Raw genomic sequence first — 15,481 nt, forward strand, 5'->3', positions numbered from 1 at the left:
CACAAATCCATCCTGAAAATGAATAAATACTTGAAAACTCAGAGCTGGAATATAAAATGAACATCAGATGGGAACAGTCACAGAGGCCTTGAGGAACAATATTTCAGTGTGTGAGTGTTTTCTGAAAGACGGGATTCAGATTCAGGAGATTTGAATATCTCGGCTTTGACCCCTGAAGGTCACAGACGCACACACACGCACGCACGCACGCACGCAGGCACGGCACGCACACACACACACACACACACACGCACACACACACACTCGCTTGAACTCAGAGCAGAATAACTTTTTCAGACACACAGGAGCACGAATCAACATTAAAGTCACCATGAAATCAAACTGGAATATTGCAGTGTTTTTTTCTAAATGATTTATCCATGCATTGCACATCATTATTATGATTATATTTAATCATGTTTCTGGTAATCTTGAATCAGAATAACTTCATCTCTTCTCTGATGATGTGGGCGGGGCTAGAACCTGTCACTCACATGACATCCACCAATAGCAAACCACAACCATCCAATCAATTCCTCACAGACAAAATCAAGCCCCGCCCACATTTGTTCTTGTTTCAGAAGCGTTACACCCGGATATACAACACGATAGGGAATAAAAGGCTATCATAATTTTAATGTGTTCAATATGAGGCTCTATGATCTACTAAACCAGGATAAGAAATTCCTACCAGATCACATGATCAAGATAACCCCAAAACTGGAAGATTAACGTGTGAAAGTTCACCGTAATAACATCTTCTGGTCTTTGAGTTCCTTGTTCTCACAGAGATAAATCACACTTGAACAACCTCAAACAGGCTTTTATTATGGCATAAGTCTCTTTACAGAAGTTCTGGCTCTTGTCATGAACTGTGGGTCTGATCACATGATTCACACATTTATCGACTCGAATGAAGGATTATTAAGGAATCTGGAAAATCACGTCTTCCGTTGAGCTGCTTGTAACTGAATTGAACTCGTTGCATAATTGCTGAACTTTGACCTGGATTGAGCAGAATAATGACAGTATTGTCTGCAGAGCTGCTTCACAGATGAAACTGAGTTAGTGTTGCAAAATCATCAGTTATGACACGGTTATTCTCCTGTTTATTACTGAAGCTGCTGTGAAACACTGTATTGTATAAAGCGCTACAGAAATAAAGCGGTTCACGTGATTTCTCTGTTGTTGTCGAACGTTGTTGTTAGAGCCATTTTTTTTACACAATCAGTTCAATGTTTTAATTTGTAGTTAAAGTGTTAATGCATTACTACAACAAATATTATTTTAATAGTCTGGCATCCTTCATTTATTATGCAATTATGAAATAATTTGAGTAAATAATATTTGAATAGTTGTATAATATAACTGTATTGAGAGTAATGATCTGAGTGATGATGTGGTGTATTAATAAAAAGTGTGTGTTTATATCGAGTCGTTGAGAAGTTGATCTTCCAGCGCAGTGTATCTGAGCAGCAGCGGCGCATACACCTGCAAACACAGAACACACACACGTCACACACACACACTCGACCGATACAGAGCTTTAGCATCTGATCAATATCTCTAATGATTAATGCATTTGTATTTGCTCTCTCTCTGTCATTTATATGACGGCTGTATTTATATTCAGTTGTCCTTTATGTGTCCTTTATATTGTTCAGGAGTTTATTTCAACCATATGCTAATATCTCGATGAGCGTTTGCAAAAGGCAATATGATAAAAACACCAATGATTAATAAATAATTAAATTGGTTAATAATAATTTATTATTATGTGCATGTTTTATTATTATTTATTATTATAATTATTATTATAGTTATTGTAATGATTATTTATTATTATTATGTGTTTTTATAAACGTTTTTACAATTATCATTGTATTTAAGTTAAATGAATATTAATTGTTCTTGTTCTTTTTATTAGCATATAATATTTATGTTTAATGATTATTTGTTAGAATACTTTTTATAATTACTTTATTAAAGTTTAATGATTATTTTTTTATTATTTATTATTATTATCCTTTAATCCTTTAGAACTAAATATATATATATATATATATATATATATATATATATATATATATATATTATTTTTAATGATTATATGTATATTTATCATATTTATGATTATATCTAATTTTTTATAATTATTATTGTATTTATCCTTAATGATTATTACTATAATTAATTTATAATTATACTAATAATAATTATTATTTTATTTATGTTTAATTATTTTTTTCTATTATTGTTTTTAATTTAATTTATTTATTGATATATTATTAACCATTTTTGGGGATTGAATCAAATAGAAACTGATTTATAATCAGTTTTCTTTCAACTCTTCTGTCATAGCTTGTCACATTCACATGCGTGTGACGCCTAGGGTGCTGTCTATCTAGGGCGCCGCAGACACAGTGAGTCAGCTAACTTTATATCCCACTGAAGAACAAGTACAACGACTGGAAATAAAACAATCGTCAGGATTTATGAATCCCTCAGATGATGATGAAGACGACTGGTCATCTCAAGCCTCAGAAAGGTTTGTTAGACCGTCTAAATCAGTTTTTTTTCTCCTTCGGAAAATTGCTTTCCGGCCCTTGACATGATCCATTGATTTAGTGTGCGGGCAGCAGCAGCTCATCCGTGTGTGTGTGTGTGTGTGTGTGTGTGTGTGACATGCCGACAGCATTAATACGACAGTGACGCAGCTGATGATGAGGAGGTTTACGTCAGAACAGGCCGTTACAGTTCAAGAGCAACACAATATCACTGAGTCAGCAAAACTCAAAAGGTTACAGCTCAGAATCAGCACTTCTATAATACACTTAATCTTAATAAACAACACAGACTTCTTTTAGTACTTCATATATTTGTATTCGTTTTCTTTCAGCACTTTATATACGGGGACTAAAACATTTTGGGGTCAGTACGATTTTTTTAAGTTAATACTTGTATTCAGCAAGGTGAGAGTTAAGACATTTATTATGTTATAAAATATTCTATTTTAAATAAATGCTGTTCTTTTGAACTTTATATTCATCAAAGAATGATGAATAAATGTATCAGTTTCCACACGGTTTTCAACACTGATAATAATCATACATGTTTCTTGACATCAAATCATCATATTAGAATGATTGACACTGAAGACTGGAGTAATGATGCTGAAAATTCAGCTTTGATCACAGGAATAAATTACACTTTAACCCCTTAACTGTCTATATCTAACCAAGTTGTGTTCCAAATTTAAAGTTGATATCACAAAAATTTAAGTTCCCATGAGATTTTGTTTAGGCGTAGTACCAAAAATAGCCACCGGGTGCCATTGAATTCCATTGAATTTAATTGTATGCATTCTCCCATAACAAATTAATAAATTTATATCCAAATATCACTTCTATCACTAAATATGGAACCTTGAGACTCAGACCTTTCTGACAATATGTGTTTTGTCAAGATTAGAAAAGGTTTTGATAATAAATTATGAAAGATGATGCCAAAAGGGGAGGGGCCTATTAAAAAATACCGTTTCTATGGTAACGCAACGTCCAATTTCAAAACGGTTTTCACAGGATGAATTCATAAATTATATATATATATATATATATATATATATAATATATTTTATACTTTTTAGAGGACTTCTTACTTTTTAAAATACAATTTTATCTTTTTTTATTGACAAATACTAGATTATGTTTTATTATGAACTTTTAGCATTAAAAACCAAAGTTTAAATTAATCAAAGTGTGTGCGTCAACTTTTTGTGACAAAGGTCAGAAACTCCTGTAATGACGTCGATTTTTTGAGGCGCACTCCTGTCATAAATTCATATATTACTGCTCATACATAATTTGTAAGAAAACAACAGCGCTAAAATATCTATTTAGGAGTCTTAGACCTTTCCAAGGATATATAGTTTGTCATGACTAGATTAGGATTTAATAGTAATATAGTGAAGTACATTTAGGTTGCCCGTATACGGGCAGGTGACAGTTTAACATATATTCATGTAAAAAAACGTCTACGGTTACGTATGTAACCCTCGTTCCCTGAGTAGGGAACGGAGACGTTACGTCGGATGACGACGAATGGGGTTTCGCTTAGAACACCTATCGACTTCGAGTATTACAAAACAGACAAAGAGCTGGTCTGAGGTCCTGAAACACTGCGTTCTGTCTACATAGGCGCGGAGAGCGTGTACTGGACAGAGCAGTGCCAAGGCTGGGTCTGCCTCCTCCGAGGGCAGCGCTTGCAGGTTCACCACCTGGTCCCGAAAGGGAGTGGTAGGAACCTTGGGCACGTATCCAGGCCGGGGTCTCAGGATCACGTGAGAGGAAGCCGGCCAAAATTCCAGGCACGCTTCGTCAACGGAGAATGCGTGCAGGTCCCCAACCCTCTTGATGGAGGCCAGTGCAACCAGGAGCGCTGTCTTATAGACAGGAACTTAAGCTCGACTGATTGCAGGGGCTCAAAGGGAGCACTCTTCAGGGCAGTTAGAACCACTGAGAGGTCCCAAGAGGGAACGAGAGGAGGACGAGGAGGATTTAGTCTCCTCGCTCCTCTCAGGAACCTGATGACCAGGTCGTGCTTCCCCACCGACTTACCTTCGATGAGGTCATGATGTGCGGCAATAGCGGCAACATAGACCTTCAGGGTGGAGGGAGACAGCCTTCGCCCCAGCCCCTGTTGAAGGAAGGAAAGCACAACACTGATCGAGCATCTCCGGGGGTCTTCTCGGTGAGAAGAGCACCAGTTGACGAAGAGGTTCCACTTCAACGCATAGACTTGTCTCGTGGACGACGCTCTAGCGGAAGTGATGGTAGCCACCACCGCTGGTGGTAGGGTACTCAAACCTGCCTCGTCCCATCCAGGAGCCACACGTGGAGGTTCCAAAGATCGGGACGAGGGTGCCATAGGGGGCCCCGTCCCTGAGAAAGAAGGTTCTTCCTCAGAGGGATCGGCCAGGGAGGTGCTGTCGCGAGGAGTACTAGTTCGGGGAACCAGGTCCGCCAAGAAGGCTCACTGGGGGAAACGCATACTTGCGGCCCTGCGGCCAGCTGTGCGCCAGAGCATCCGTGCCGAGCGTGCCCTCGGTCAGGGAATAAAACTGGGCGCAATGGGTCGAGTCGTGAGAGGCAAACAGATCTATCTGCGCGTCCCCGAACTGGTCCCAAATCAGCTGAACCGACTGGGGATGGAGTCGCCATTATCCGGAATGTCCGAAGCCGTGAGAGCTCGTCGGCTGCACAGTTCAGCGCTCCGGGAATGAAGATGGCTCGAAGCGACCTCAGATGCTTCTGACTCCATAAGAGGAGGTGGCGGGCGAGTTGCGACATACGGCGCGAGCGTAGACCACCTTGATGGTTGATGTACGCTACAGTGGCGGTATTGTCTGATCGGACTAGTACGTGTTGACCCCAGAGCAACGCCCGGAAGCGGTGCAGGGCAAGGCGTACTGCCAGCAACTCGAGGCAATAGACATGCCATACTGCTCAACACTACATGCGAGAATCACTGAGCTTCAGGAGCAACCTTGCTCAACACCTGGGTGTGATAAATCTCACAGAATTTTTCAGGAGCATTTCTGCTCAACATGAGAGTGTGACAGCATGTCCATTGCGCATGGCGCCCCAGCCCGTGGAGGCATCTGTTGAGACAACAACATGCCGGGAAGCTTGTTCCAGGGGCACTCGGGCCCGTAGAAACTGAGGTTCGACCACGGGGTGAGTACTGACGGCAGGTCGGAGTAACTGGTACTCGGAGGGTGCCGTTTTGCCATGCCCACCTCGGGACTCGGTCGCGAAGCCAAAGCTGAAGCGGTCTCATATAAAGCAATCTGAGCAGCGTACCGCGGCTGCAGATGCCATATGCCCCAGGAGCCTCTGAAAAAACTTCAGTGGAACCGCACTCTTGCGCTTGATAGTCTCAGGCAAGTCAGCAATGGCTGAGTGGAGAAGGCGACCAAGTCCATACCGAGAAAAGAGATCCTCTGCACGGGGCAAAGTTTACTCCTTCCCCAGTTGACCCGAAGGCCCAGACGAGCTAGGTGCCGGAGCACTGGGTCCCTGTATTCGCAAACCTGGTCTCAGGAGTGAGCTTAAGACAGCCAGTCACCGAGATAGTTCAGGATGCGAACCCCGTGTTCCCATGGAGGAACAAGGGCTGCCTCAACAACCCCTGTGAAGGCGCGAGGAGACAGGGCTAGCCCGAATGGGATAGCAGCGTACTGATATGCGCGTGCCCTGACAGCAAACCGTAGGTATGGTCTGAGTCGAAGGAGAACGAAGACATAAAAGTAGGCGTCCTTCAGGTCGATCGCTGCAAACCAATCCTGTGGCCGCACACATCCAGAAATGCGTTTGGCCAGGAGCATCTTGAACGGCAGCCTGTGAAGGGAGCGGTTCAGATGCGTAGGTCCAGGATTGGCCGTGACCCACCAGACTTCTCCGGGACAATGAGGTAGGGGCTGTAAACCCGGACCTCATTTCGGCTGGAGGAACAGTCTCAATCGCACCCATCGCCAGTAGGGTAGCAACCTCCGCTCTCATGATAGGGGCATAGCCACCGACCAAAGTGGAGCAGACTCCCCTGAAGTGGGGAGGAGACCGTGCGAACTGAATCGCAAGGCGAGCCGATGGTTCGCGCGACCCAGCGGAACAGAAGGGAAGCTCTAGGCAGGCTCCCAACTGTACCAACGGCGTCAAGAACCACAGACGTCCCCCCGGTGGTGCAGCGAAGCGGAATGACCGGCCCAGACGTGGACGGCATAGCGGCCCGGTGTGGGGGCAAGGTCATAACCGCACCCTGACAGAGGAGCCCAGGGAAGGACCAGCGTTCCACGGGGGCCTGCTCTGTCAGGGGTCTGGCGACAGAGGGGGACAGGGGCGAAGCGGTCCGTGGACGGCACGCCGTGTCAACCGCCTCTGGAACAGAGGGGGACGAGGAGAGCACGGCTTGTGGGCGGCGCTCTGTGTCGTCCGAGAACTCTATATGCTCAGAGACGAGAGAGTCAGTTCTTCCTGAATAAGGATTCTTCGCCAGCCCTCCACCGGGGAAAGGAGTGGCCCTGCTACCAACTCCTGGAAGAACTGAGTCTCATCTCTGAGCAGCCCATCTCAAAAGTGCCGCTAACCCGGCGTTTAGCGGGGGGCGGGGCTGGAGAAGGCTGTGGCGTCCCACCTACGGTCTTCCAGAGCCAGGCCCGGGTGAATGGGCGGGGTTGGAACCGTAGGAGGGTGCCTTCGGCGGTGGGCAGACTGAGGGATCTGAGCGGACGGCGGGGCCGTCGGGCAGAATAACCTCAATCTGCTCATGGGCGGTTGAGAACTGTAGGGCATAAACACTCAACCGCACCGCCGAAGAGGCCGACTTGGGAGATGGGGGTGTCGAGCAGACGGGTCCACCCGACATCGTGCACATCAGACCGGTCAGCCCCAGAATGGTGAACATCACCTGACTCCGAGAGCGTACGGCCACTTTCGTCGCTCGGAGAGCAAGGTCAGTGGCGGCGCGCAGCTCACTGAAGAGCCTCGGGTCAGTCCCGCCCTCCTGCATGTCCATGAGCATCTGGGTCAGGTAGACCAGCAGAACGGTCATGGGATGCAGTGAGGCGGCTGCCTGTCCTGTGGCACTATAGGATTTCGCCACAGATTAGTGTAGACGAAAAGAACTACAGGCTTAGGACGGGTGCTTAGGATTGCGCCGGGAAGCACTCTGAGGACACAGTAGCATGACAACAGAGCGTTCAACCGGGGGGACCCCAGTGTACCCATGGGCAGCGGCCCCTGAGGGGAGGAAAGGCGGATGAGACCAACGAGCGGACCCGTGGTCTCATCATGCACGTCCGGGAGGAAAGATATTGGGGTTTGCCGTGGACGCGGGTCGGCGGCCTCACCCAAAAACCAATCGTCCGGGGAAAGCATGGCCGTCATCTCCGGATCAGACTCAGGCACAACCGTATGCACACCAGAGGGTGGCAGCTGTGACGAGTCGTCATTTCCAGAAGAATCAAGCCCACCTAGTGATGCTGCTACAGACACAGCATCATCCTCTGTAGCTTCAAATGAAAACACACAGGCCACCCCTTTTTTTTGTTTTTTTTTTGGGTAGACTCGTGGAATCATCAGTTCGCTAGCGGGCACCGTCATTAAAGAGGGGGGCTGGGGTCGCGGACACAGAGTCGGCGCCTTGTTCCAGACCGTAACCCTCAGGTCACCCTGGCCACCAGCCGAAGATCGGGGGGTGGATGAGGGGACTCTCACTCTTGCGAGTTCACCGAGTCTCGACCTATATATGACGCGATGATCACGTTCCCAGAGAGAACATGAGTCATCCACGAGCGCTGTTCAAGCATGATCAAAGCCCAACACACTAGACAGCGCTCGTGCCCATCAGACTCCGATACCAGTCCGCTACAACCAGAAATGCACGGGCGAGCAGTCTTTAAAAAGACGTGCCGCGTGCGAGCTCTTTTAAGAGAGGAGAAAAAAAACTCCGCGATGTTGAAGCACACAGGGAGACACACACACACTGGCAGATTACTGCACAGATCAGCAGGCACTGTGAGCTCGCTGCAGATCGCCGTCACACCAACATCGGAGAGAGAAGCTCGTCTCGTAGAGCGAAGTCAGAGATGACTGTGGAGTGAAGAAATATTCTTGGCTCCGAAGCGAAAACATATCTGCATGTTGCTGGCGTCCTCCTTTTATACCCACGAGGTAAGGCGGAGATACGCTATGCAAATTCCGCAGACCCATGGCATTTCTTTGCCATTGGCTCGTTTTGTAATACTCGAAGTCGATAGGTGTTCTAAGCGAAACCCCATTCGTCGTCATCCGACGTAACTCGGAGTGACAACGAAAGGGAACAGCTATTTTAAAGTGTAAAAATGTATATAAAAAAATTGGCAGTATTTTTCATCAATTAAATGCAGCATTAGTGAGCAAGAAGAAGCATTAAAAAATCGGACCAACCCCAAACTTTTGAATGTTAATTGTAATGGGCATCATATGAGCTAATAATCACGACTAAAAACTCATTCAAATGAAGAATCAATCTTGTAAATCAATTGAGGAATCATCAGTCTTTGTCTCGCAGCTTAACAAGTAAATATAACTGCTCACGCTTCTTTTTTCAAATGCATTATTTTTCAAAGCAACCATTTTCCCGTATGAGCCTCGCAAGCAGAATGACTTCATCTGTTTCTGACACACACACACACACAACACACACACACACACACACACACACACACACACACACACACACACACACACACACACACACACACACACACACACACACACACACACACACACACACACACACACACACACACACACACACACGTTACCGTACAGCACATTAAAACACACTGAACAGTAATCCGGCGTGATTGATTCCCACTGATCAGAACTGACACGATCGGGGTTTGAGAAGACAGCACTAACTATCAGAGACGCACTTCAAAAGATGTGTGGTGAACAAAAATAATTATAATAAAAATACAGCAATTTCTGCTTTTAAAGAAAAGCAAGATTTTCACAATAATTGGCCTGAATAAAATGTTAAATATCATATTCAAAAGACACTAAATGTCATTAAAGTCAACATGAAATCAACATTAACTTGTAATTAATTCATGTTCCTGGTCTAAATGTTAATGATTCATCAGTCATAATATTCTAAAAAAATGTTTTCTCATAATCTTTCATCGAAATCTCTGAAACAATTCTGCATTTTGGCTGATACTTTAGTTGTTTTTATTGGTTAATGGGTAACTCTTTACACTGAGGTTTCATTTGCTAACTTTAACTGCACTAGTAAACATGAACAAAACTAAAGTAGGCTAAGTTAATTTCAACATTTACTAATAAAATCCTGGATTGTATTTGTTAACATAGCTGTATTTTTCATATTCTGCCCTATTTCCCTGCAAATATTAGGCTTAGGGAAATAATGTTGTCAATGTAATTTCATGTTAATTAAAAAGGTAATCTAACCATTACTAGCATTTACTGTGTGAAAAAGAAAAGAAAAAACAAAGAAACTCCAGCTCTTCTTAAGGAATGAGATACATTAGAGATATTGGAGATATAATCATGGCTCATTTGATTTGAATATGAAGTTGATGTATGCGCTTCAGGTCAGAGCGAGTTATTACGGTTATAATAAGCCGGAGCCCTGAGCATGACACACGCTCATAATCAAAAGCATATCTGTAATTCATGTTCCTCAAGCCAGCGGCACACGTACATCACACATTCAGTGAAAGCCCAGTTCAGTCACACAGGGAAAATATGCTTCGGTGAATTCATTATGAGGAGATTAAAGGCATGTTTACATGACAACGATGTATTAGAAAGGATAAAGTTTTTCTTTTGAGTTTTTGAAAAGCTTTGTGTTCAGACAAAACGATCCTTGTTCACACGGATCCACGAGAACGGCTAAAACCGCTGTATTCTGCTATCAGGCCAGTAGATGGCGATCCCACTTTGTAAAGAAACTACGCGTGTGCATGACGTCACCGTTTCCACAAATTTGCATGTTTGTAGATTACGATAACGGTATAGTTTTCAAAACGTTGCCCTTTGAAACCCGTTTTCAAAAAACATACTAAATCACAATGACACTACTGTAGAAGTAAACTATGAGGCATAAGTCAATTATCAGAATAGTTGAAAATTCATAATTTCAACTTTGTCACAATTTTGACATTTTATATCATAATTTTGACTTTTTATCTCCTAATCATGTCTTAGTATGTCATAATATCAAGTTTTAAACACATATTTATGATTTTTGTGTCATCATTTTGCTTTACCAGAATCAAAGTGGCAGAAAAGGGCTTCCATAAGTTTCACATGCAAAAGTATCTAAAAAAGTTTTGGAAGTTAAAATATGTTGCATAGTACAATGAACTTTTTATGGAAATTTCCATATATTTCACTTTGTTTCTGGATATTAATATGTCAAATACGTTAACAGAGTAATTTATCAAAAAATGATATTTCTGTCCTCACTTACTCACTTAATATGACTGTTCCAAATCCATATGACTTTATTTGATTTGTGTCGAGCTCCACACCAGAACAGAACCGCACGCAGTCCAAGGCTTTCAGTGGACAACCACTTCAGTTTCTGTGTGTGCAATATAACACACAGGTCATATATAGATGATTTATGCACATTCTGCTCAACATCTCCTTTTGTGTTCTGCAGAGAAACGTCTGATCTCTAATACAAATATTCAACTTTCAGCAACAGCATTCAGAAAGAAAAACAGATCGTAATGTTTCCAGTTGAGCTGTCAAAGCCAAACTCATGCATATTAATGAGGTTTTAGCATGAACGTTATTCTGTCATCTCATTCACAGAGCATGATGGGAAATTTTTGTTCAATTTGCCTTTTGCTAAATAGAGCTGTCAATCTTGTAGCTGTAATCGGGTAGTTAAAACGCTTCTGACAAGTAAACTGGACCACCAAAAAACAAAATATAATATAAACGGTTCATAATAACAAATCATACTTGACATATTAATATCCAGAAACAAAGTGAAATATATGGAAATTTCCATTAAAAAGTTCACCTTTGCAACATATTATAACTTCCAAAACTTACTCCCCTTCCTCTATTATTAATAGAATAACTAATTCAAACATAATTATTTAAATAATATAATTATAATAAAATTACTTGAATAATATAATTATAATACAAGTATTTAAATATACATATATAAATAAATAATGTAAATGCATACATTTAAATGCATTTAGTAAATACATTAAAATTCAATAAATAAATAAATAATTTAAATGCATTTAAAAAAATTACATTTTAAATTAAATTAAATAAATATTTTAATGCAATAAATATTTAAATAAACTCAAATGCATTCAAGAAATAAATTTAAATGGAATAAATTATTAAATAATCAAATAAAGAAACAGTTTCTGCAAAAATAAATATAACCGATAGAAGTGACCGATAGTGTGCATATGCGTGATGTTGAATTTTGAGAAATTAGGCAATTTGCACAACGACATCTGAATCCACATATGGGTTAGCATAATATACAGAAATGAGGACACACACACACACACACACACACACACACAAACACACACACACACACACACACGTGTGTATATATATATATATATATATATATATATATATACTGTATATACACACACATAAAGCGTTAATAATGATATTAAAGTGAACTTCAATTCTCTTGACTTCTGTTAACACGACATCAATGCATCAGTGTTTTATTTCTGTCGAGTACGAGTGCATTATTCTCCTCCTGCTGGTTCATGAAGTCTAATAGTGTTTGTAAAGCTTTATATGATCCAGCGCTCGATGAAAGAGTCCGTATCTAAAGCCAGTGTTGTTGGGCTCGTCCTGGACTGACCCAGCTGAATGGGCAGAGAGGATGGCATGTTATTTCCCACACGATCCGTCTCTCTAAATGAGAAGAAGCATTTAATGAAGACGCAGTGACTCATAAAGCAGAGTTCAGCGGGTAAAAACACAGGAGACACGTAGCGTGGAAAGGTCACAATGACTCCAGTTTCGCTAATAACAGCAGAGAGTTCTTTTCAGGACTCAACAATAAAGAGACGCTGTTACTACATTATGTGGATTTAAAGAGCTCCTATTATGCTTTTAACATGTAATGTTGCTGTTTGAGCATGAAAAAGTCCCTCCAGCGGGAGTTATATATATATCTCTATATCAGTGTCTGTTTCTGAACTCCTGAAACGCCTCCATTGTAACTTGAGTTTCTTCCGGGAACGAACGCGCTCGACCAATCACAACACACTGATCCAGCCGACCAATCAGAGCACAGTGTGCTTTTAGAAGGAGTGGCTTCATAGAGACAGGAAGTAAACAGAGCGTTACTGACAGACTGGGAAGAGAGGAGCCGCAACAATGGAGAATATGAGGAAAATTATCAACATTCAAGCAGGAAAACCTGTTCTAGTAGAGACAGACTTTGAAACAGGGCATTATACGGATATTTAAATTAGCGGAATTAACAACAACAATGTTCAATCCATTATGTCAGATTCATGAATGAATTATTCCTTTTTCAGTAAAATCTTTTCAATTAATCAATACTTAAACTGAATCGCTCAGCGTCCCGATCTCGAGTCAACGACTAAATGAATTTTAGTATCGTTTAATGGCAAATTATAGTTTGCTTCTGATAACTATCTATCATGAGCTGAATCACGCCTACAACAAACTGAATTAAAACATGAAATTACATTAAACACCCTTGTTAATGCAACTAAATCGATACGCAATAAACAGCAATCTACATAAAACAAAATTAGGAATGTCAGTGAAATAAAGGAATCACTGAATCATATTTAAAATAATTTTTTTGAAGAAAATAGTTGAAAAGAACAAATGCGAGACTTTCAAATATTACAATACATCACAGAAAAACGAAGCGATTTATTGACCTTGAAAAGAGGTGATATTATGTACAATAACATCACCAGTGTGAGATTGTCAAAATTGTAACTGTTTTATTATAGTCTTCAGTAAGGAAGAGCCATGAATCATAAATAAATCATAAAAAGCTATTGATTTACAGTAAAAGTGTTTATGAATTTATCTGCTCTATATATTCATTAACTGTATTTTGCTGTAAACAGTGATGGAGTTACTGTCAGGCTGCATATTTTACAGCGATTATATGTTAAAAACCAAAGAAATGATTTTAAATTGTGTTTTTTTGCGCGACGGCCACATCTTTCACTGCTTTATATTTCAGTTCACAGATGACTGAATCTAAAGCTTCTGAAAGAGATGAAGATACCGCAGTAATGCAACAGCACAGTGTGAGTCACACTGAAGAGGAAAACTGTGAAGTGTTTATAAGGGTGTGTGTGTGTGTGTGTGTGTGTGTGTGTGTGTGTGTGTGTGTGTGTGTGTGTGTGTGTGTGTGTGTGTGTGTGTGTGTGTGTGTGTGTGTGTGTGTGTACCTCAAGAGCTCCTGGTTCGGGTCTCACGGCCAGCTGCGGATCTGGAGCGCTTCGGGTCGTCTCTGAGAAAGATCGTCCTGTTTCTGCCGTCAGGCCTGAGGAACACACATCAACACACACACATCACACACACTGAGGAACACACATCAACACACACACATCACACACACTGAGGAACACACATCAACACACACACATCACACACACTGAGGAACACACATCAACACACACACTGAGGAACACACATCAACACACACACATCACACACACTGTGGAACACACATCAACACACATCATCACACACAACACACACACTGAGGAACACACATCATCACACACATCACACACACTGAGGAACACACATCATCACACACATCACACACACTGAGGAACACACATCATCACACACATCACACACACTGAGGAACACACATCAACACACACACATCACACACACTGAGGAACACACATCAACACACACACATCACACACACTGAGGAACACACATCAACACACACACATCACACACACTGAGGAACACACATCAACACACACACATCACACACACTGAGGAACACACATCATCACACACACTGTGGAACACACATCAACACACACACATCACACACACTGAGGAACACACATCAACACACACACTGAGGAACACACATCATCACACACATCACACACACTGAGGAACACACATCAACACACACACATCATCACACACACTGAGGAACACACATCATCACACACACATCACACACACTGAGGAACACACATCATCACACACACTGTGGAACACACATCAACACACACACATCACACACACTGAGGAACACACATCAACACACACACATCACACACACTGAGGAACACACATCAACACACACACTGAGGAACACACATCATCACACACATCACACACACTGAGGAACACACATCAACACACACACTGAGGAACACACACATCACACACACTGAGGAACACACATCAACACACACACATCACACACACTGAGGAACACACATCAACACACACACATCACACACACTGAGGAACACACATCAACACACACACTGAGGAACACACATCATCACACACATCACGCATACTGAGGAACACACATCAACACACACACTGAGGAACACACATCATCACACACACTGAGGAACACACATCATCACACACATCACACACACTGAGGAACACACATCAACACACACACATCACACACACTGAGGAACACACATCAACACACACACATCACACACACTGTGGAACACACATCAACACACACACATCACACACACTGAGGAACACACATCAACACACACACATCACACACACTGAAGAACACACATCAACACACACACTGAGGAACACACATCAACACACACACATCACACACACTGAGGAACACACATCAACACACACTGAAGAACACACATCAACACACACAC

General features: G+C 42.0%; 1 protein-coding gene across 3 annotated transcripts in view; it reads right to left on the reverse strand.

The window, feature by feature from the left end:
- The window catches only part of xylb (xylulokinase homolog (H. influenzae)), a 59,714-nt gene that overhangs the window by 7,815 nt on the left and 36,418 nt on the right, over positions 1–15,481 (reverse strand). For 2 of the 3 annotated variants that reach the window (XM_077219230.1, XM_077219232.1), the window contains 2 exons: positions 14,018–14,112; positions 809–1,491 (listed from right to left, as the gene is read on the reverse strand). In XM_077219230.1, the coding sequence (XP_077075345.1) occupies positions 1,426–1,491; positions 14,018–14,112 (161 nt within the window). In that variant the 3' untranslated portion in view covers positions 809–1,425. Of the gene's footprint in view, positions 1–808; positions 1,492–14,017; positions 14,113–15,481 lie in introns of those variants that run through there. The other variant, XM_077219231.1, reaches the window with a different exon arrangement.

The sequence above is a fragment of the Siphateles boraxobius genome, unplaced genomic scaffold, assembly GCF_051911475.1.
Source record: "Siphateles boraxobius isolate OS27281-9 unplaced genomic scaffold, OSU_SipBor_1 12, whole genome shotgun sequence".
Taxonomy (NCBI): Eukaryota; Metazoa; Chordata; class Actinopteri; order Cypriniformes; family Leuciscidae; genus Siphateles; species Siphateles boraxobius.